The 23,574-nt window shown below is 47.1% G+C and overlaps 2 protein-coding genes across 7 annotated transcripts in view; both read left to right on the top strand.

Moving 5' to 3' along the window:
• Positions 1–439: 439 nt before the first annotated feature.
• Positions 440–7,832, top strand: LOC125712833 (coatomer subunit delta-like). The gene is made up of 10 exons (XM_048983329.1): positions 440–622; positions 1,433–1,696; positions 2,539–2,718; positions 2,914–3,119; positions 3,237–3,401; positions 3,901–4,066; positions 4,198–4,345; positions 5,438–5,546; positions 5,637–5,841; positions 5,946–7,832. Exons 1-10 carry the CDS (start codon positions 620–622, stop codon positions 6,033–6,035), a joined length of 1,536 nt encoding a protein of 511 aa, XP_048839286.1. The 5' UTR covers positions 440–619; the 3' UTR covers positions 6,036–7,832.
• Positions 7,833–10,331: 2,499 nt separating this feature from the next.
• LOC125712851 (pleckstrin homology-like domain family B member 1) overlaps positions 10,332–23,574 on the top strand; it is a 75,874-nt gene continuing 62,631 nt past the window's right edge. Inside the window, exon 1 of one of the 6 annotated variants that reach the window (XM_048983349.1) lies at positions 10,332–10,677. In XM_048983349.1, the coding sequence (XP_048839306.1) occupies positions 10,648–10,677 (30 nt within the window). In that variant the 5' untranslated portion in view covers positions 10,332–10,647. Of the gene's footprint in view, positions 10,678–17,764; positions 17,988–19,848; positions 20,547–23,574 lie in introns of those variants that run through there. The other 5 variants (XM_048983352.1, XM_048983351.1, XM_048983354.1 and 2 more) reach the window with 5 other exon arrangements.

Here is a 23,574-nt window from a genome sequence, read left to right as displayed (position 1 = left end):
ATACAAAATAAATAAAATTATTATTAATATGTCTGTTTAAAGTCGAATGTACTTTGCCCATAATAGATCGAAGTGTCACGTTGGTTATTATGGATGACATCGGACAGAATTAGTGCTATATATTCACGAAGAACATAGACTGATAGGATTTTTGGACTGAGATGACGTGGTTTATTTTGACATCGGTTCGTTTCCTTTATGGGTTTCATTCGTTGTAATCACTATTTATGAAACATTTCAGAGCAAAACATTACAGTAGTGGTACTAAGGCAAATGAGAGCAAGTTCATGGCGTGTGTCTCTTGTTATACTTTATTAGAATTAAAGTGAAAAGTTGGGGGACACCGTGGCATTAAAATACAATTTCTGGGCGTGTTTTTTTTTTTAGGTCTTAGGCTCCTGCGCCCTGTCCATGCACACGTGCAGCCCCAGTCCAGCCCCTCGCGCAGTCGCTTCCGGTTGAAGACGTGGCCGCTGCCATATTGGAGCTGCAGTTAGTGAGACGCAGGGTTCAGGGCACGGCGGATAACGGATAGCAGACAGCTTCTTTTCGGCGGGGGCTCGCCTCGACAGACTGAGCTGGACCACCGCAGCCAAGAACCGGAGCAGTCGGACTGAAAATGGTGATTGTCTGCGCCCGGGGCTCAAGCCTATGAGCGTAATAGGGAAAAGCGAGCCGTCGAGTCTTTCTTGTTCCGGTTTCTGCGGCTGTATTCGAGAGCGATAGTAACGATGGTGATGATCATGATTTGGAGACGGGCAGAAAGATATAATATAATATGAATTGATTATTTATATGGGTACTCCGCCGACGCCTTTAATGTTAAGGGCTGCGTTTGTGGATCGTCTTGCTGTCTGCGTGCCGCCGACGTCTTTCGGTTCGGCTCGGATCGGATCGGTAAGCCAGTGCCAGTCCTAACCAATGTGGCGCCCTAGGCGACCATCACCGCCGGCGCCCCACCCCTCCATGGCAAATTGGCAGGCAAATCGGCGCCCCCTCAGAAGTCGGCGCCCTAGACGGCCGCCTATATCGCCTGTAGGGTTGACCGTCCCTGGGTACAGCCCATCGCCGTAGCTCGCATAGGAGGCCAGCGTTTAGCGTATTGACCCTTAAGACGGCCCGCCGCAGTTTATTTAAAAATGTAAATAATGACTAATCGGTGACTAGGAGGACTGACAACCTGTTTTATCGGTATGACGCTGCTGTACAGATCGGTCTGTATCGGGTTAACCAGAAGCTCAATCGGTACGGTCGCTGATGGTGTCATAGTATGTAAGTAAGCCTTCAACTAGACAGATTGGTTATCTCTGCTGACTAGCGGATTCTCGAGTGCAGTCAACAAGTGAAGGAAATCCGCCCCGCTAACACGCCGACTGGGACTGGTACCCGTCGCACATTCACAAATGCACCTTTCCTTCCACCTGTTGCCCAGGTGCTTTTGGCAGCAGCAGTGTGCACCAAGGCAGGCAAGGCCATCGTGTCACGGCAGTTCGTGGAGATGACCCGCACGCGCATCGAGGGCCTCCTGGCCGCCTTCCCCAAGCTCATGAACACGGGCAAGCAGCACACCTTCGTGGAGACGGAGAGCGTGCGATACGTCTACCAGCCCCTGGAGAAACTCTACATGGTGCTGATCACCACCAAGAACAGCAACATCCTTGAAGATCTGGAGACCCTCCGGCTCTTCTCCCGTGTGGTAGGGATGTCGTTTCGGGGTCATCTGCGGGTTCTGGTACGGCTGTGGTTTCTCCTGATTTCTACCAGAGAATATGAATGTTCATGGATCCAGGATTTAAAATGGGCGCTTCTGCCCGGTCCTGCAGATGTGGGGTTTTATTAAACTCTTGTCCAAACTGAGTTTAAAACTGACCCATTTATGCAACGAGGTGAGTAGATTGGAGTAAGTCTGCTTAAGTATGTTGCTCAGTACTACACTGAATGGTTTGGAGAAAAAAAATGTGCTAAGTGTCCATATTAGCAGCCTGATCAGCCGTTGAGTAGCTGTACTAACTACAGGTAGAGATTATTAGTCTGTTTCTCTGAGTCGGTGTTCCAGTCACTCTTCCCTGATGGCAGGAGTAATGGCTTAGTTGGAGGTGGGAGGATTAGTGCCCTTATGGAAAGACCTGACTTTCCTAAGGCAACCACTTTGTGTACGTCTCTTGGATGTTAGGTGGATCATTACCAGCAATAGTCTGTACTGTCTCTCACAACTCCGTGCCAAGGGTTTGCGATTGAGTAGTACAATTCCCATAGCAAGCAGTGATGCCGCCAGTCAGGATACTAACCATGATAGAAATTCCTTGATATGTGGGTGAAATGCCAGACCTTTTTGATCTGGAAAAACAGGCGCTGATGTCTTCGTTACTTGCTGTTTTGATTACTGCAGAAGGGTGCATTGACCGGGACTGTCGACTCCTTGGACCCTAAAGCAGCTGGCTCTCTCCACTGTATATTTGTTGATTTAGTGAGGGGCATGAGTGTTCATACCCATTCTGAGCAGAAGTCCCTAATGATGTCCTTGCGTGTCTTCTGCAGATACCGGAGTACTGCAGGGTGCTGGAGGAGAGTGAGATCTCGGAGCACTGTTTCGACGTCATCTTCGCCTTTGATGAGATTGTGGCACTAGGATACCGGGAGAACGTCAACCTGGCTCAGATCCGCACCTTCACTGAGATGGACTCTCATGAGGAGAAGGTGTTCCGTGCAGTCCGGGAGGTGGGTCACCATACCCTTGAGTCCTTACCGTTGCATATGACAATTGGTTAGACGTTCACGTCCCATCTAATATATGCTACTTGGCTTTCATTTCTAGCCTGTTGGCGTATTCAACCCTAGACCTATGACTTGTTGCTTAAATCAGAGGACCTTGACCCGGTTTTGATATGGCAGTCCTCTGCTCTTATCTGACAGACTCAGGAACGTGAGGCAAAGGCGGAGATGCGACGGAAGGCGAAGGAGCTGCAGCAGGCCCGTCGCGATGCGGAACGTTCCGGGAAGAAGGCGCCAGGCTTTGGGGGATTCGGTAGCTCGGGGATGACAGGTGCCAACGCCGGCTCTATCATCACAGATACCCTCATCGAGCCCGAGAAACCGAAGGTGACACCGGCACCCATGAGGTACGTGGTGATCTTGTTTCGGTAGATGCGTAGTGCCGATGGCCTGTGTGTGAAAGTTTTCAATAAAGAGTGGGTCTGGAATGGGCTGTAGTTTCACAGAAGCCCTGTTTCACACAGACCAACTGGTCCCAGTAAGGCCCTAAAGTTGGGTGCCAGGGGGAAGGAAGTAGATGACTTTGTGGACAAGCTTAAGTCTGAAGGGGAGAACATCATCACGCCCGGCACAGGGAGGAAGCTCTCGGAAGCCTCCAAAGTCTTGGCCGCCCCAGTCAACACAGAGAGGTAAATGAAGATTGGTCAACGGTGACAAGGTTCTTTTCGTTTGCTCTCCTCTTGGCCATGTGACAGTTTTAGGATGCGCCTGCTCACGCCTTTTGTTCCGTCGACTGAAAAACTGCACCGATGGCATCATCGGACAAGTATAGGAGAATACTTTTATTTTTTGCTTTCGATCTGGAGCCATCTGAATTTTCACTGAAGCTTAAAGTGGTCAGATGCATCAGGCTTTTTCTTATGTCCTCAGTTGCTAACGGTTGTTTATAGCTGTTTACAGGGCCGCTATTCTGGTCGAGGCCAGTTTTCTGTATAGCTCTGTGTGTTGCGTGTAACAGAATTAATAGTAATAGACTGTTGGTGGGGGAAAAATACACATGCTAACTATGGTTAGGTGTTCTCATCTGTCGAGAGTTGGCTCTGTGAATTTGGGTGAGGCCAAGGTGGAGATCTGTGTTGGGGGGCGATGTGAAGCTGATTTTGCTGTGTGTTGGGTTTGGGGCATCAGCGTGCACATGCGGGTCGAGGAGAAGATCTCCCTGACCTGCGGGCGGGATGGGGGCGTCCAGAACATGGAGATCCTGGGCATGATCACCCTGAGGGTGTCGGATGAGAAGAACGGTCGCATCCGCCTCCAAGTCAGCAACAATGACAAGAAGGGCATGCAGCTGCAGGTGGGTTTTCGCGAGGGGTGGTGATGACTTCAGCTTATGCTGGGTAGATACATGGGGCGTTTGTCATGTGACTTCCTGCTATAAGATTCTCCCCACAGAGTAGATTGATCCCAGCTGTCCTCCCAATGTAGACCCACCCCAATGTGGACAAGAAGCTCTTCACAGCGGAGTCGGTGATCGGGCTAAAGAACCCAGACAAGTCCTTCCCCCTCCACAGTGATGTTGGGGTGCTGAAGTGGAGGTTACAGACCACAGATGAGTCCCTCATTCCTCTCACGAGTGAGTCCCCCCCCCCCCCCCCCCCATTGTGTCTGACGGACTGGCAGGACCGCTGTGGATCAGCAGGTCTTGCCAGTGAGCCGAAAGGCATTTCTGCACTGCGTTTTGTCCATTCTTGGGTCGGTGCGTTCTGTTGCATCACATTCCTCACCACAGTCCAGTGGACTTGCTGCCCGTCTGCGTGCCTCCCAATGCCTCCCAACACATTGTAATAACTGGGTGTTGGACGGAGGCACCTGACCCAAACGTGTTCACACCTGCCTGCACCTACACTGACTTGGCCAAGGAGATGAGCTGATTATACTCTCTGTACCCCCTGCAAAATCTCTGCTAGGTGCTTGGATCTCCAATTTTTGGAACCAAAACCTCAACCGTAGTGCTTTGAGCTCCCATCCATCTTCTGAAACCAATTAATTCCAACTGGGGTCGGGGGGGGGACGACAAAGGACGCGGGCAGGAACCAACCCTGGACAGTCGCCAGCACACCGCAGGACGCACACTCACACCTACAGGGTCAACTTAGGCTCACCAATCAACCTATCCTGCACGCTTTTGGACCGTGAGAGGAAACTGGAGCCTCCGGTGAAAACCCACACGAATGCAGGGAGAGCGTCTGAACACGAACCCAGGACCTTCTTGCTATGACATTGCAGCGCTAGCCACTGCGCCACGGCACTGAACAAAAAAACAATATAGCTGACAGGTTGGTTGGCAGTAATTGGAGAGACCCTGGTTACTGGGATTAGCTCACGGCTAATGCTAGACATGTCATTGGTAGGTTTTCTGTGTGGACACTTGGTGTGTCTGTGGACAGTCCAGCCTTACTCACTCATGGGCAGTGTGTGGCTTTGGATTAAGATGCTGTGCCTGTAATCAGCTGCCGGTTCAAATCCCGGGGTAGCTAGAGTGATGTCACTTGGGATCTTGATCGAGGCCCTTAAACCTCAGGGGTCTGTATGACCCTGCTGGGAAAAAAGCAGCTGCTGAATAAATAAACAAAATGCTCTGATTCGTTGGGGCTCCGCTCACACCTGCGGTTTGTTACCAGCACTCTGAAGTGTAGATATTCCAGATAATCTCTCTCTCCTCTAGTAAACTGTTGGCCCTCTGAGAGTGGCACTGGTTGTGACGTGAACATCGAATACGAACTGCAGGAGGAGGGTCTGGAGCTCAACGACATCGTCATTGCCATCCCTGTGCCGTGAGTATTAAGATTGTTGATTTCATCAAACTACAGGTTTCATTGGTTTGTCTTTTGAGGTGTGAATGAAGTTCATTCCCCCCCCCGCAGTTCGGGTGTAGGAGCTCCCGTCATTGGGGACCTGGACGGAGAGTATCGCCACGATAGTCGGCGGAACATTCTGGAATGGTGTCTACCTGTCATTGACATCAAGAACAAGACGGGCAGCCTGGAATTCAGTGTAGCCGGACAGCCTGGTGACTTCTTCCCCATCAATGTTTCCTTTGTCTCCAAGGCAAATTACTGCGACATCCAGGTGAGTGCGTCTGACCCAGTGAACCGCAGTGCAGGCCGTCGGTTCTGTCCATCACCAGAAATCACTGGATCAGTCTTCATCTCCAACACCTTTGTCTCTGACAGGTTTCCAAAGTGTCTCAAGTCGACGGGGACAGCCCTGTGAGGTTCTCCATAGAGACGTCGCTGGTGGTCGACAAGTATGAGATACTGTAAAAGAGACACCGTGGGAGTGGGGGTGGGGGAGGGGAGGGGGGTGGATCTGGAACTGGGCGGAACGGAACCAGCAAGCAGAAAGTGATATTGGCCTGTTCTGATGCAGTTTGCCCATGGGGAGCTGTGTTTCACAAGGTGGCTTCTCCATGGTGTGCTGTGTTGGGTGTGTTTGTACCTTTATACAATGTTGGGGGTGGAGGATTTAAAGAAGAAAAAAGAAAGAAACTCAGGAAGAAGGAGAATGTGCTGTATCAGCAAAGAGGGGATTGTTTGTGGGGGGGAGGGAATAGGATAGATATTAGTGACGGTGGCATGTGGGGGCAACACATCTGCATTAGCGATCAAAACGTCACCCGAACTGTCAAAGTAACAGCGGATGCTGGGCGGTAACACGAGCCCCGCGGTCATGTGGGGTGGCGGGGGTGCACTTCCTGCCGTGAGCGACGGGCCGCAGCGGACCGTGTGCCTGGCCTGTGTGATGGGCTCTGATCTCTCGTACACTACTATAAATACCACCTCTGCATACGGCATGTCCCTCATGCTGCCAAACACTCGCAGGTTCAGAGAAACAGAGGGTCCTCCCATTGTGCCCAAATCTGTCGTCATCGGGGGGGTTGAAGGATGCTCTTTTATATATATATATATAATATAATAAATAAAAATCATACAAGTTAGACACTGCCCTTCAGTTAAATTGTTAAATGTGGCATCTCCATGATACATTTCTGCGCTGGTGTATAATTACAGGAGCCATTTTTCTTAGTTACTTTTATTGTTGGGGAGCAGTGCTTTCTCTCCGCCTGGGGGTATTGGTTACTCCGTGACCCATCAGGCTTCCCCGTGTTGGTGTCTCTGCCATGTCATCAATCCTATCTCCCCCCCCCCCCCCCCCCAACTGTCATGTGATACCATGTTTAATTTAACTGACCGAACAGCAGTCGCTCGGTCAGGCATTTGAGATGTGTGTTTTTTCTTCCTTGAATGAGTCTCATAGAGTTGAGCCCCAAGCCCCCGTGCACCCTGATTGGCTGGTGTGCCTGTCAGTCAGATTTCATCAATGATTTGCTTGAATTGCCTGACAGGTGTGGTCTGGTTGCAAATTCGCTCTAAAAACACCACCACCACCATCGCCCCACCCCCACCCGCCCCACCAGTGGGAATTTCTACCAACAGTACAGTTTGTGTGAAGGAAATGGAGTCGTGCCATGTACACTGGGAGTCCTCTCCCAGCCTTAGCTGACACACTTCGATTTCCTTGGTTACTGTACATGCTTTCGAAATGGCTTGAAGGTTTGTCACGAATGTGCTCTTAATTCCCAAGAAGTCACAGAGAAAATGACTGCTGTTTATTTGGCTAGCCTGTTTTATACATGATTGTATGGGCTTGAAGTCCTCAAAAATCATTTCAAAATGCATAACTACACAGGAATGATTCATCCAGAGAAATCAATGTGAAAGGATTTAGTTGTAATTTGACTCCTAGCCCTAGAGTGGCAAAGCATCCCCCCCCCCCCCCATTACATGCCAGTTCACGTAAGCAAACAGCCCTCACTTGATCTGTGTTCAGAACTGTCTTTGTTAGTCCTGGTTATCAGCCTAGTTTGAGGAACCAAATGAATACTGTTTTGTTTGTTTGTTTTGAGAATTCTTCGGGGTTAGGACTGTAGGTAGGGGGCGTTGGAGGACGCCGAAGGTTATTTTGAAATTTTTGTAACCGTATGAGAGATAATGGGAAATTATAAATAACATTCCAAAGTAAAAATGATAATAGCTGTAATAATAAAATCTGATAGTTAAGCTGTGTCTGTGTGGTTTGTTCTGGTCGTGTGGGCACCAGTCTCACCTTCTCGTATGTCGTCCTGGCTTTGGGCATCGGCTGAAGGCTGGACGTCTTCTGCAGGCTCCCGACGAAGCTCGTCTATGTTGTTTTTGGTGGAAGTGGCCCAAGTGCCCGAGCCTCTCAGCAGAGTCGATCCTTTGCTGAGTTAATACCTTTGATTCTTAGGAAGCCCTGTACTAGTGTTTCCAAACCCAGTCCCTAAGGACCCTGTGCCAGTCCATATATTTCCTCCATCCCATCTCCCGGCCAATCATACTCACCAAATACCCGGTACAGATGTGTCGGAAGATAAAATGTCGACTATCTGGAGATCCTCAAGATTACTGTTTTTCAATCTATTAACACTGCTGGGCATTTCAGATCCAGAAGCTACAAATCCAGACCAAGATTTTGTTTCTATCGGTGTGTGCAGATTTTTGGGGTAACCTGTAGGTCATATGTTCAAACCCAGGTGTGAGGACTCTTCAGCCAATCAGGTCTCTAATTAGTAATCTGATTAGGAAGTTGCAACGGAAACCCGCATACACCTTTGCGGGTAAGATTGGCCACCCCTGCTCTAATTGGTTGGTAGAAACAAAATCCTGGTCTGGATTTGTAGCTACTGGACCTAAAATGCTAAACACCGTCTGTACAACATAGAACACACTTGGTCTCTGAATCAGGCGGGTCTTTTATTAAACCGAAAGATATTTATGCATAACTACAGGAAAAGATGGGCCCCTTCTCTAAATTGTACTGGTTGCAAAATAGCATGATTAAATTTGATTACTGTGACATGACTGCTTACATGTCCGTTCGCAAGGTGTCTAAATGAAGCAGACGATCCAGCTTGAGAGAGATATCTTTAGTTGGTGAGGGAACACGTCTTCATGTAGAAAAAAAAATGTTGACGTGACTAAAATTGCAGATATAAACTATTGCTATACTCAGCCAAGCCAACACAAGCTCTGTGTAACGTACATAAGGAAATTTCTGTCTCCATAGCGGCGGTCCTCAGGTTACGAACACGATCTGTTCCCTAAATCTGTCTTTCGGTCGAATTCATAAATAAATCGTAACAATAATAACACAGTAATAACAAAGTAACTGCGTACGGTACTGTACTGCACCTTGAACTGATGAACAGTTTCCATGAGTGTCGCAAAGCACTGTGTGTGTTTGTTACTATGAAACACACTAACTCAATTTTTTATATAATAGGCTTAATGGCAGTCCGTTCATAAGTCCATAAGTCTCTCTTAGCCCCGGTACTGACTGTATTTAGATTTGTTTTCTGCCTTCCTCAGAGTTGCTATGAACCTGGAGCCTATCCCAGGACAGAGCATGCCCTAGACAGGATGAAACTCCACCAAAGGATAGACGATCGGGGGGGGGGGGGGGGATTTTCTACAATTTGTTTGAACCACAGCCTAACTCTAACCACACACAGTGCCAGAGCAAGGCCTACGCGGTTGGCGGTTGGGGAGCAGCACTTTGGGGAGCTTGAAAAGGGCGGCATTCATTCATTCATTCATTCATTCATTCATTCAAGCATCAAACAAACCTACAAGCCTGGAGGTGTGAAGCCGCTGTGAGAATGGGTCACCACATCCTCATACTTGTTCCTTATGTTTTAAAATATATTAAGATGCTGATGCAGCCAGCAAAAAAGAGGAAGCTGACTAGGGGTCATGCTACACTCGCATATATTTTTTGTTGTGCTGACTCTTCCCAGTTTCTCAAACCGGGGTGGGGGGGTTTGCTATAGAGAGTCAACCGGTCGATGCCCCCAACCTCTAATTCAACCAGTAAAATAAATTAGAATCTGCTTTATTTTACAAAAATGTTCACACACACACAGGGAATTTTTTTCTGGCTGTCAGTGGCTCTAATACATACAGGAGATCGTTAAGGCAAGACAATGGTATTTAAACTCTTTTTCATTAGAAACAATTGACTAACTTTCAAAATTCACTCTGTCCACTGGATCTGTTTCCCAAAAAAAATCCGTGGACTTGCGTGATCACATCAGGACTGAGCAAGCTTTGGTTGCCAGTACTGTAACATATGAAGAAGCCTGACTTCAGGTCTCAACTCAAACAACAGAAAATGGACTGAGTGAGTTTGGGAGATTTTCATGTTGACCACTAATGCAGAGCAAATTGAGGAGGGGGGATTTTATCTGCTCTGACCTGATCTTTACACGAGGGAGCACCTATATGCAAACGACTAAGAGACATTCTCTCATCTGCTCATTATTGATTGTAATGGAGGGAGAGAATGATAGTGGAGGAATCTGAAAAATGGCAAGTACAATATTTTGGATTAGTCTTTAACCCCAGAGAAAGAAGTATAGGATTTAGAAGAATTTACCATCAGCCTGTGGGCAAAGTCCTTATTTGGGGTGAGGGAGGGGCAGAGGGGGGTGGGCGTCGTTTTCTGTTTTCCTAATGAATGGGCAGCTTGTTCAGTCCTGAGCCGGGCTTTGTGAGGTATGGTCTATGAAAGCAGGAGGGAACTGGGAGCAGAGCAGGAACAACAGGACAGGCTGGCAGGAGCAGCGACCTCCTCACTCCCGTGGTCCGTTTCCAGAGTGTCGCCGGCACAAAGCGAACCGCGGCTCCCAGAGTGCACTAGGTGGGGTAGCAGCTGGCATGACCTACTAGGCGGTCCAGGTGTGGAGAGCTGGTGGCTTGTGATCTTCTGGACAGAGGCGCTGCCCTCACTCTTGGGCATGCGTCAGGGACCAGGAACTTGGTAGATACCCTGAGACGGATTGTAGACCCGCGGACCATGATGACACTGAAGAAGGTCAGATTCCAGGTAGGTTCTGCCTCGCCGTGCTCGCGTTCATTTCTGGGATAGATTCATTTCCAAATGCATTTTCATAGCAAACAACACATCTATCGTAATGACTATGATCTGCAGACTGGCATGATGATCTTATAAGACTCAGTCCTGCTTTTCCCCAAATCTGAAGTTCAAAACAACACGTTAAAGCTCTTAACTCCTCAGCTGGTTTTCTACATCCGTCTCTGACCCTATTAATTCTGTAGCTACTTTTTTACTTTTTTTTAGCTATTTCTAAATAGGCGTAGCTTAAAGCAAGACCCTGTATTATGTTACTCACTTTTAAAAGCGTTTGTTGTGTTTCGTTTTAACGTCAATGCCCTGCTTCTTTCTGTGGGCTCAGTCATATCCCCAATCCTCTAGCCCACCAGTCCTGGGCTGTAGGTGGTTATTTTCTCGCGACGCGTCATGAAGTGTGGTATTCATGGGGATGTTACCTGCTAAGAAATAGATCCAGAGGTTTTCTATTTTCCCAGAAAGTTGTTATGCAGTTAGGTCCCTTATAAAGAATCAATTTATAGGAACAGGTCCAGCTATGTGGTTTTATTGCGGAGAGGGGTTACTGAAGAGATTAGAAGCAGACTATCCTGCAGCCCACCAAATCTCTGCTTACCCACGACCAGCACATGAGAACAGAGTCCAGTCTTTGTGCCTGTGATGAGCCGGTTTTTCCATTGAGAAAAACAGCAGAGGTGTACAGTCTGACATGGGCGAAATTTCAGCCTTAAGGCCATTCGGCGGCAACCCGGTGATCAGCAGTTAGGAAGTGTGAGGTTCTTTCTTGTTCTGTGAATAGGTGGAAGTGCTGGGGGGGGGGGGTCAACTTATTCATCCCTAATACTTGTAAGCGGAGAAGCTCCAGTTAGCCAGCAAAGTGACTTCTGACGCGTCCCCAGTCGTCGTCCATCTATCACACCATTACATCACTATAGATTTCTTGTGAAATGTGCTATACTGTCACAAGTCTGAAGTCACTCTAAAATTCCGAATACCGGGTAAATGGCTAGTTTGACGGACGTAATGTGAATCGTTTGTCTTATTCTTGGGTAAGTCAAGTCAAGTCAGGTAAAGGATTATTGTCATCCCAGCCATGAACGGAACACAGAGAAACAAAATGGCGTCCCTCCTGGATCCGTGGTGCAGCATTTAAGACAAGACAGACATTACAGAGCTACGGACAATTTCCGTAGTGCAAAGGAAGATTCTTGTATGATTATCAATAATTTAAGGGGAGGGGCGACAGAGGGATGATTACTAGCTATATTTACTACCTACCATGACGTAACAAATGCTAGTAATTGGACAAACAATTACACAGTACATAACAGTGGGAAATTAGTGCATGGAGATGCCGTCCGTGCTTAAAGGGTAAACAGATGTAAGCAAATGTAAACAGATGCAAAGGGTGTTATTTCAGTAGTTGAGCAGATGGGGGCAGCATGGGGACTAACAGTCTGTGTTAAAACCCTTTACAATCAAGGGAACTGAAAAACACTCAACGCCAACAATGCTAGTCACTGGAGGTGTGTTTTGGGGCTTTCGGGGCAGTAAATTCTTCAGGAAAGTCAAAGGGGGTCACACTGCCATTCTGCCTGCTCACCAAGGCGTGAGAAAGAATCCCAATGAGAAAAGCAAAGATCACTTGCGAGCTTTTTGCACATGCTGGGACGCCTTAAGGGGTCATGGTAAAAAAAATTGACCATTCTTGTCACCTTTTGACCCATTGCCTCATACTAACGCTTCACAGCAAAGGCCACTTTGTGGATGGTCCCTGACTGGGCATCTGTAGATCATCTAAGAGGAAACATTCTTAGGGTCTGTGTGAAAAGTTTCTTCCTCTCGCTCGGCAAACATAGGAGATTCTTCTCTCTTTATTAGCATGATGGCCAGTATCTGGGCATCATTGTGCAAGTCAAAAGCTTTTTTTTTTTTACAGGGGAATTATATGTTCAAATTCACAGGGAGTAATTCTTATTGTTGACTCTGTTACTGGTCTTTTAAGCTGTGTCCTTTACTTCCGTGTCACACCACAACACTGCGGTCTAGACATGCTGGTTTGTGTGGGTGCAAAGCCTCACTGAATAGTGATGCTGATTATAGCTTTCACTCCGAATTCTGACTGGAGCTGAAATGAAAACATATAGTTTTTCCAATATTCACTAGGGTAGCCATAGGGGATGTCAGCAAAAAAATAGGTATACAGCACTGTGCAAAGGTTTTAGGGCACAGGTGTAACATGAGTTTTCAGTCTTTTATTTTGAAAGAAACTTTTATTTTGAAATGTGGAATATGGGAGCACAGTACATTAGTAAGACTGTAAAAAAGTCAGAGGCAGTCTAATGTGGAAAACTATTTATCTGGGTAGTAAATGGACATTTACTCAGAACAAAAAACTATTTTACATTAGAACATATGCAAATTAAGGGCAACAATAAAAACTAGTAAAAATGTCTTCTGTTCCTCTAAACGTTACTGATATCTAGTTGGATGGCTAGATGAGCACCGCTTCAGTTACCAAACCTTCCCTCAGAGGCATCTCAGCAATTCCATGTATTTATTAAATTTCACCACCAACTCACTTAATTAATTGACTTAACGATTTTTAAAAAGTCAGCGAAATATCGATTAGCTATACGAGGTGTGCTAAAAATACATGGGTATACCGTATGGCCGCTGGAAGTACTGGGGTGATTTTAGCAGAGGTTTTGAAATGGGAAAGCTAGCACACTTTCACAGGCATAATAACGCAGTTTCACACCAACATAAAGGTCATTCCAACATCATTTTCTTTAGCTGCCTAAGACCTTTGCATAGTACTGTAAATATATATTTTTAACATTTCACTTGGACTGCCTTCTGCAGTTGTGAGGCGTTGTGAAAACAGTGTGAAGCTCTTCCAACCTTTGCCACTAGAGGACAGTAGTGTGCTGTACTGCAATATGATCTGGAGGCAGAAGCCTCAGTTCGGGCTTGTGAGCTGTCAGTTATAAACAATTTGCCTTGAAGGGAAATAAAATTAGTAATTTGTCCTTATTCACAAGCACTGTAGGTGAAAAAATGCCATGTCACGGTCTTTAACTGATAAAGCTATATTCCATCGTCCCGGCTTTCCGATTAAAGAACCCCTGAGATGTTAGATTCCCCTGTGTCTTTCTTTTATGTGACCCGGTATAACCCTGCAGCATTTGTATGCCACCGTTGTGCTTCATTTCATGACGTGTCGAAAAATAACATTTCACTGCAGGTCGTATTGTGTGCGATTGGTATGTGACAAACGTGAATTTGGATTTTGAAAGCCTTACTTTTATTTTTAGAGTCACGCTCACGGGCTGTGAAAGTGACACAAACAGGACGTACAATGAGTTACATTCAGAGGCTGTCACTGTTAAACAGATGGGATTCACGCACTGGATTACATGAATAAGCTGTTAGTGTGACCTGGGTCGGATATGTACTGAGTTATGCTTATTGACCGTCAGTATGACATGGGTAGAAATATGCTCTACAGTTCTACAGTTGTACAGTGACCAAAGGTTTCACACAACTTTACTCACCTGCAACACATCCACTGTTGTGACACTGATCATTGAAATGAGAACAGAATTAATCATTCCATCCTGTTGATGATTCATGGTGGTGAACGGTGGTGCTTTGTCTGTTTGTGATTTACACCTATCCCAGGGAAGCACAGGGCACACCAATCAACTACCAAGTAAACTAGCTCATCATAGGCTGTGCCAGTCGATCACAGAGCACTCAACAGTAATGAAATCAGCTGGATTATTTTTGGGCCAAAGGGGGGACCACGGGGGTGTATACAGCTGGCACTAGCCCCAGCTGAAACTTGATTGGCCCTCAGATTGCCCCCTCCCCTGTTACTTGCCGAATCAAAACATATAACTTGATAAAGATAAAGTTGGTCTCTCTGTATCAATTAACGCAGAGGCACAGAGAGAAGTTGGGACATGCAAAGCTGGAGGTGATTGGCGATGTCGCCCCATGCCGAGACACCTGTCATCTTTAAGAGAACATAGCATTAAATTAGAAAAAAAACATACATTCGGTAGCAGCAAAACGCAATAAGCAGCGTGTCAAAATGGGAAAGATGAAAGGCAGGCTTCCTATTACGGCCGGGAGACCAGCAGTAATTTGTAATTGAGAAATGTGCATTTCAGTGCATTCCATTTCAGTAACTCGTGTCTCATTTGCTTCCATTTCAGTAACTCATGTCTCATTTGCTTCCATTTCAGTAACTCGCATCTCATTTGCTTCCATTTCAGTAACTCGCATCTCATTTGCTTCCATTTCAGTAACTCGCATCTCATTTGCTTCCATTTCAGTAACTCGCATCTCATTTGCTTCCATTTCAGTAACTCGCGTCTCATTTGCTTCCATTTCAGTAACTCGTGTCTCATTTGCTTCCATTTCAGTAACTCGCATCTCATTTGCTTCCATTTCAGTAACTCGCATCTCATTTGCTTCCATTTCAGTAACTCGTGTCTCATTTGCTTCCATTTCAGTAAACTGCAATCTGGTAACTTTCATTTCAGGCTCTTTCGTATGAGTCGTTCATGTGCAGCGAAGGTCTTACTTTTATTTCTATCAATCCACAGATAAAGTCAAGCCGAGCTTAGGGGGGAAAGCGGCCAGAAAGGCTTTATTAGCCCCTAACCACAGATCTCAGAGCAGAGACACACGTGTGCTTAGCTGAGCTACATGTTATTGTCTTTTGTTACAGCTGAACCAGAGAGCAGTAACCAAAGATACGTTTCAAGAGGATATATCACATCCCACTCATTTCTGTCCTGAGACGACCTCAGCACGTGAACTTAAAAGCTTCATCGGCCTTATGTACAGCGTAGGAGCTTTGTATTCTTTTATTACTTTGTTTATTTCTTATAACCTGTCAAGTAATATGCCAAAAGCACAAGTCCTCTTTTACCTCATTATTTTTGACATTTTGTGAACTATAGGAGACCATTCTGGCGACTTGTCCTGAACGTACTGCTTCAGATATACAGCAGGGTATAATTTAGGGTACAGCCTGAATGTGATGCGAGTCCTGCGCCAGCATTGCAATATGCCCGTCCATCCGTCTTCCAACCGCTTTCCCTGGGAGAGCCTCCAAGTTCCCTGCCTCGGCAATGCGTGCTGATATTTATTCATTTAAAGTGAGCGACACTCGCCAGGAGTGGAGCCAGTCATTTCGGTAGACTTTGGACACACAGAAGAGGTCAAGGCCTCCTGTAGCCCACAATGCAAATGGGCAGGACAAATGACCGGGTTACTATAATGACATGGAAGCAGATACTTCCTCATTTATTGTTACTCTTCCACATCTGAGCTTCTACAAATTTCCTTGGCAAGAAGGGGCAATGCACACACCTTGACACAGGGGGGCGTATACTGCGGCGGGGCTTCAGGAGTGCTGGTCCCAGCTGGAAGCTGATTGGCTCTCAGCATCACTCACCAATTCAAAATATGTCATAAAATATGTCGAGGTTGGCCCTTCTGTATCAGTTATGACCCCTCACATAGGCCGGAATGGTGGCTCTGAAGCTAAGGGGTCTGTGCCAGCAATTGAAAGGTTGTTGGTTTGAATCCCGTGAATGCCTAGAGTGATTCTACTCTGTTGGGCCCTTCAGCAAAGCCCTTAACTTGAAATTGCTTTGTCCTGGCTGTGATGTTAATCTACATCCAGCCCTATAAGGAGGTCCTCCACCTTACAGGGAAAAACTCGGGGCTTGGCGGCAGGATTGTCACTCACACTGGTCCATTCAGACTAGTGTGCTGCTGAGGTATCTCCCAGCACATGGCTGCACTCAGGTTCTCATCCCTGAGGTGGTTTGTCATGTGGTGGGTGTAGCAACATGCTATAATCATCACACGCTCCTTACCTCTCTCTTATATCCCCCACCTTACAAAAACCCTTGAATCGTCTCGGCCTTGAAGCGTTTAAGGTCTATTATTCTCAGTGACTGCATTACTCTTACTAATTATGTCTTTTTTAACTCAGTTCTTCTTGGGTCAGCATGTTCCTCTCTTCTGAAACCTTTCCCATGAGTTGGATGCTGCTCAGCAACTTTCCACCCATCTTACCAAAAATCCACTTAGCAAGACATATTTACACACATGAGGGCGTCTGCATTGCCTTTATTTACAGCAGAACCGGTGGGACAGACCGTTGGATTGGACCGAACTCACCGCAGCTTGAAGCCATTAAGACAGCTGGGGCTGTCCGTCCAACAACAACAGCAGCATGCAATTTCGCCTCGAAAAAAGTTAAAAGAATCTCTCGCGCTGGCCGAGCCTTTTCTGTTTTTAACTCCTGAATGCTAAATTCACAAATGCTGCCACAGATGGTGTTTTCGGCTTAGTGTGACGCTGCTTTCTTGGTCTGTTACACGGCCATAGCCTGGATTTTTCCAGGACGCTTCACACGCCACGTCGTAAAAGTGAGTCTGGGTATAAGGCACCTTCCTGGGCCCCTGGTTTGACACAGTGGACTGACGGAGGAGAGGAAGAAAGAGAGAGGAAGGAAGCAGAGAGAGAGAGAGAGAGAGACCCCTTGTACTGCCCCCACTCTTTCATCAAAGGCTGGATTTGAGAAACGACTGGAAGAACTTGCTGCGATATCTGCCTGGGGGGGGGCGGGTGGGGGCGCAAACACCTGTGATTTGGAAGCAGAGAAGACAGAGGGTTAGTGAGACTAAAGCACCTGCAGCCAACACTGCTGCGGGGGGGGTGGGGGGGGGGTGTGTGGGGGTAGGGGTCCGCTGAGCCAGAGAATTCCCCTCGGAACCACGGCACACGTCTCCACCGGAGAAAAAAAAAAAAGTTGAAAACCTTGCCTATATTTAAGCTTCTTGTTTATTGTTCCACTCCTCCGTCCGAGAGAATAACGTCGTCGTAAGTTCTGGCTGGGAACCTCGTCCAGTTTCTGAGCAAACCCTGGATTTCTTCAGCCCGGGAATAAAGGCCGCCTTGTGTCTGATCCGAACGATGGAGAGAGAGAGGGAGGGAGGGAGGGAAGGAGAGAGAGAGAAAGAGGGGAGGCCGTCCCTACCCCATCTCTATCCGAGGCTCATCCTTTTGTTTGATTTCCCCCTGCCCGAGGACGGACGGGGGAGAGAATCGCAGCTGTAGGAAAGGAAGCCGAACACACATCGCTGTTTTTCTACTGTCTCACGGGACGCCTGTCATTCGTTACTTTTCTGTATTGGCATAGACTGTGACTGGATTGAACCCTTCATTTCTGCCTGTGATTGGACGGCTGCTTGCAGGTAACATACTCCGTTATCGCCTGTTCATTCGGGCTGGCGAATTGTGCACCATTCAGTCTTAATGGCACTGAGTCTTAATGGATACTAATCTGGATTTAAGCCGGTGATAAGTGCGGATAATTGCAATTTGTGTATTTGGTGTTTGGCAATGGCTTTGTGTATTTATGTGTTTGGGATTGCATTGTATTTGGAAATCTTGTTTGTTTCCTTCAGTTGGACCCTGAAGTTTCTTCCATTGTTGTTCAAATTATCGCTATGGGCAGAACAATGCAAAGGATATAAATCGATGTGTGACATGTATCTCAGATTTCACTCCAGTGGTTCCTTTACATTTAAATCTTATCTTTACTTATGTTCTTGCTGGTCTGTAGCGGACAGCCACAGACCCCACATCCCCAGCTGTGATTGGCTGAGCGATTTCTCACAGACTTCTGGGATAGATCTTGACAGATCGCATGTTTGCCGACTCCCATCAACTCAAAAAAGCACTGGAGGGCACAGAAATGGTGTCCATGGTCAGTTGATCAGCTGAGGATGGGAGGCCAAGGCGCTCCTCTGGCCTTAATAAATCAGACATTTGTTTTCTGAGTTCCGCCTCCTTTCCCAGCATGCAGTGGGAGCGTGGGTCCACGAGAGAGACAGCCGCAGTGTTTGTAGACCATCGATTGCCTTGTTCTCATTCCCGAGAAGCATTAAAGCCCTGCATGTTCAATTCTTATCCTTGTACCTTGACAAGAGTTGATCAGTCAGTCGTGTTTATTCCATTAACATGTCAGGGCTGACATGTAATGCATCGGCACGCCACACGGTCAAAGCTGACTACAATTTAAGCTGCGTTCAGACAGACAATGGGCTTACAGAGGAAAATATAACAGAGAATGGCATTGAAGACTGGACATTCGCAGCGATGAACAAATTTGAAAAGTAGGGGAAAAAGTTGCAGGAATGTAAAGCGTGTGTGAGGACAGATTCTGGCCCAATGTCTCCGGATCGAGCTTTTCCGTCACGAGAGAAGCCAAATATCCGCGAGCATTTCCTGCCGCCTTCCAGACCTTCATTTAAATGAATCAGTTCCCAGAACGAGACAGACGAAGCCGTCTGTCGCTGGTATAGATGGGGGCCCCCGGGGGGGGGGGGGGGGGGTTGGCAGGACTTGTATCAGCTGAGAAACCCAGTCAGCATCTGCATACGCGGGTCAGCAAGGGTCCGGATCAGCCTCATCCCCTTTGTTTCCTCTTTCGTTTTCCTCTCTTTATTTTGCCTTTCAGTCTTTTTTTTCTCCAGAAAAAACAGAGAAGGAAAATCATTTTTTTGGTCTCTAACCAACACCGAATGTTTCCTATTTGGAATCTTCGCCGGCAGATGCATCTGTCCTCAGCCCTGTTCTCAGAAATACTTTGGGTGTTTCCAAAACTGCCTCAAAGTTATTTTAAGCTTTTGTCAGTGTCGGACCTCCTAGGGGATACTGGCCGGCGCCCCTTGTTGGACCGCACTGGGTTTTTACTGGTGTTTACAGTCACGCTGCCGTGGTAACGCACTAGCCACTGACAGTGCAGGCGAGGCCACAAGTCGGCATCATCGAAAGAAGCCCCCCCAGACTCGGTTAGTCATTAAGTAGAACCACTGAGCACAAGGTCCCATTTGCGTGGCAGAGAGTTGACCAGAGACAGGGAAGGAGGTGCTTGGATGGATTTCCTTGAGGGCTTTCCTCAGCTCTTACTTCCTCCCTCTGTGATTGGAGACATGCACAAACACACACACACACACACACGCACACACACGCACACATACACACACACCCAAACGCTGTCCTGGGCAGTGCTGGCTGGACAGGGAGGAATTCCCCTCCCCATTCTGCCCTGGTTCTCAGCAGGCCTGGCCGCATATCTGGGCCGATGGTAAGGAGGCAACCTTGTCTCGCGCACTGCCTGAACGCTGTCATCTAACGCTGAGGAGGGCAGAGAGGAGAGATCGAGGGAAGCTGCTCGGCACACGCCGTCGCCAGCCAGGGAGAAAGAGAGCTGTGTAACACCGCAGGATTCTGTAGAGAAGGGAGAAGCCTGCCATTGTGCTACGGGAGGAGATCTCGGCCCTGGCTGCTCAACCTGACGTTGGCTGCTTCCAGGTGGAGAAGAAGAAACCTTTTCTTCTGCCGTCTTCCCTACCTGCGGCTCCCAAATGATCACCCTGGACTGAGAAACCTAAAAAATGGTGGACAGGGTTCGAGGTCATGCCGCACCGCGCTACATCATCCCTCGACCTTGGGGTCGCCGGAGCAGAATCACTTAGGGCTCAGGTCTTGGTGTCGCCTTATTTTTAGTTCTTTTCGGATTCGCGGAAGAAACCTTGCAGCTATTTTTGGAGACTTGCGTCAAGGACTGTGGAAAGGCTGGAGAAAGGGCTGAGGAACCCCATCGGCATGACTACCACGATGATGGCGGGGATGGGGTGAACACGGGAATGCGCCACACCACCCCCCCCCCCCCGACCCCAGGTGACCCCAGTGTCGGGATACTGCTCCCCTCCTCGCTGAAAACCAAAATACTCATTGTCCAAAAGGTAAAGATGGAGGGGGGGGGTGACGAATTAGGAAACCTGATGCCACAGAGACAGGCGAGTGAAAGACGAGAAGGGGATGGTGTGGTCTAGCCCTGCTCTCTTTTGTTTAGTTCTTCCTGTTTTCAGACATACGCATTGGCTCCTGCAGATAATATTGGGCGGCAGCTATTATGTTACCACAGGCCGGATTTGTTTTACCTCTCAGTTGTTTTTAAATGGCCCCATTTCCAGCAGAAGGGTAACAACAAGTGAAGCTTACTAGCTGCATTTTCATTGGGTTTTTGGCTTCAATATGCGGGGCAATTTTTATCTGATAGGACCTTTGGATTTATAGTATACATGGCTACTTTAACCTCATAGGACCTTTGCTTTCCGTATCCATGGCTACTTCCTCCTGATCGGATGTTTGGCTTCGGTAGTCATGGATACGTCTTTCTGATAGAACCTTTGACTTCCGTACTGGTGGTTGCAGTAGTCTGGGTTCTGAACTGTTTTTGTACTCAGCCATTGAGTGCAGGTGACTAGCAGAATGCCCCCCCCCACCCCGCCCTCCTGGCTAGCTCTGCTGTTCACTGAGGTGTACTGGGAGAGAGCCAGGCCCACCCCCACTCCCTCTGCTGGGATTACCCACACTGAAAGGAGCTTTTTGTGCTACCCCAGGGCGGCCTGGAATTCCTGACGAGTTCTGTGTCACTGGGAGCTGCACGCCAAAGTCAGCGCGCCATGGCAAATTGTGTACTGGAATATTGTACTCAGACTGACCCCCCCCCCCATTTACACCACCACCACCAAATCACCTCCCCACTCATGCACTCCACCTTTCGCTACAATACACCCACCACACCCACCTAGCCTGAATGAAGAGAAAGACTGACTCACTGAGTTCTTCCAGCTGTTAGGCCACAGCGCTGGGAAAGGCTAACTGCCTGCTGAACGGGGCAGGGACCTCATGCCAAACCAGGCTACTGAGGGGATGGCAGATGGGAAGAAAGACAGAGACCCACGGTGGGGTGGGGGGGGATGCGGGGGGGGGGGGGGGGGGGGGGGGCACTGGGCCCTCCTGTGGTGCAGGTGCTGCACCTTAAGTGGGTTAACACCATAACGTGCGAAACAGCTTTAACTGTAACTCTGTTGTGCTAAGAAACTGTGATCTGCAATGCATGTAAAAATACTGTTTATGCTTCTTCGAAACAATACAGCATCACAATCTTTTAAAATTAGAACATGTTAGAAATCATGGTGAAGCTGGTATAAGACATTTCCTGGTGGAGGTACCATCAATATTATCTATCTATCTATCTATCTATCTATCTATCTATCTATCTATCTATCTATCTATCTATCTATCTAGATAGATCATCAATATTATCTATCTATCTACACCATCAATATCTATCTATCTATCTATCTAGACCATCAATATTATCTATCTATCTATCTATCTATCTATCTATCTATCTATCTATCTATCTAGATAGATCATCAATATTATCTATCTATCTAGACCATCAATATCTATCTATCTATCTATCTAGACCATCAATATTATCTATCTATCTATCTATCTAGACCATCAATATTATCTGTCTGTCTATCTATCTATCTATCTATCTATCTATCTATCTATCTAGACCATCAATATCTATCTATCTATCTATCTATCTATCTATCTATCTATCTATCTATCTAGACCATCAATATTATCTATCTATCTAGACCATCAATATCTATCTATCTATCTATCTATCTATCTATCTATCTATCTATCTAGATAGATCATCAATATCTATCTATCTATCTATCTAGACCATCAATATCTATCTATCTATCTAGATAGACCATCAATATGATCTATCTATCTATCTAGATAGACCATCAATATTATCTATCTATCTATCTATCTATCTATCTATCTATCTATCTATCTATCTATCTATCTATCTAGATAGACCATCAACATTATCTATCTATCTATCTATCTATCTATCTATCTGTCTATCTATCTATCTATCTATCTATCTATCTATCTATCTATCTATCTATCTATCTATCTATCAGGGCTCTTACTTTTCAGGTGATGGATATGTGAGAATCGGAGATGCTGATGCTCACAATATCACCTCCTCTCAGCAGCTGTCCAGTGTCCCTTTTCTCTACCGTTTGCTGCCGCTGCTGGGCATGTGCTCGTCACATGGAATAAAGCGGTTTAGGTGTCATACCCTAACCAGAGCACAGGACTTGAAGGCCTCCAGGTGGCTGACGAGGCGCTCGTTAAGCCGCGTGAGTCGCTGTCCTTGCCTTGGCTTCATCTGTGGTCAGCCACTTGGAAGGTTGTCTGTCAGCATCCTTTTGACTCATTTCCTGGGCAGCCAGCACACATCACGAAAGCGCTTCCAGAATGGAGGGGCAGCTGCAAGGGGTGTAGCCTCCAGAGGCCTGCCCCACCCCAGGCCTCGGCACAAAGGAAAGGCTGAGGCTCTGCAGGCCGCGGAGGAAGTCCTCCACGTGATCCGGCCCTAAGCGACCGTCCCTTTCTCTTGTAGTCTTTTCTCTCTCCGCCCACTCTATTTCCTGTTTGTCCTCCGTGGAGTTACCATCTGCGCGTGTCCTGCCCCGTTCTCCAAGGCCAGTTACTCCCCCACCCGTGGGCCCAGACACCTTCTCATTTGCTTTGTGTGGTAATCAGTACCAGAACGTTCCTTGTGTTTTTGCATGCAGAATATTCTTAGAACAGCTCAGCTTGGCTGCGCCGGAGTCCATTTCCCATTGGTCCAATTTAGCAAAAGTAAAGAAGATATCACTGAAATGCAAAACACCTTCAAACTCTGCCAACATCTCAGCGGGTTATTTCTGAATGCAATTCAGATGATGCTAAATAACAGACCCTTTAAATGCGCTTCTTACCAGCGCATCGCTCTTATTACAGATCCAAAAGGAATTACAATAATACAGTGTGGATATGTAATGGTACATTTAGTTCTCTTAAAACAATCAATAGAAGATTTTTTTTAACTTAATTACATGCATT

This window comes from Brienomyrus brachyistius, chromosome 18 (genome assembly GCF_023856365.1).
Source record: "Brienomyrus brachyistius isolate T26 chromosome 18, BBRACH_0.4, whole genome shotgun sequence".
Classification (NCBI taxonomy): domain Eukaryota; kingdom Metazoa; phylum Chordata; class Actinopteri; order Osteoglossiformes; family Mormyridae; genus Brienomyrus; species Brienomyrus brachyistius.
Note: the sequence above shows the minus strand (reverse complement) of the source record. Positions and strands in the feature narration are given on the sequence as shown.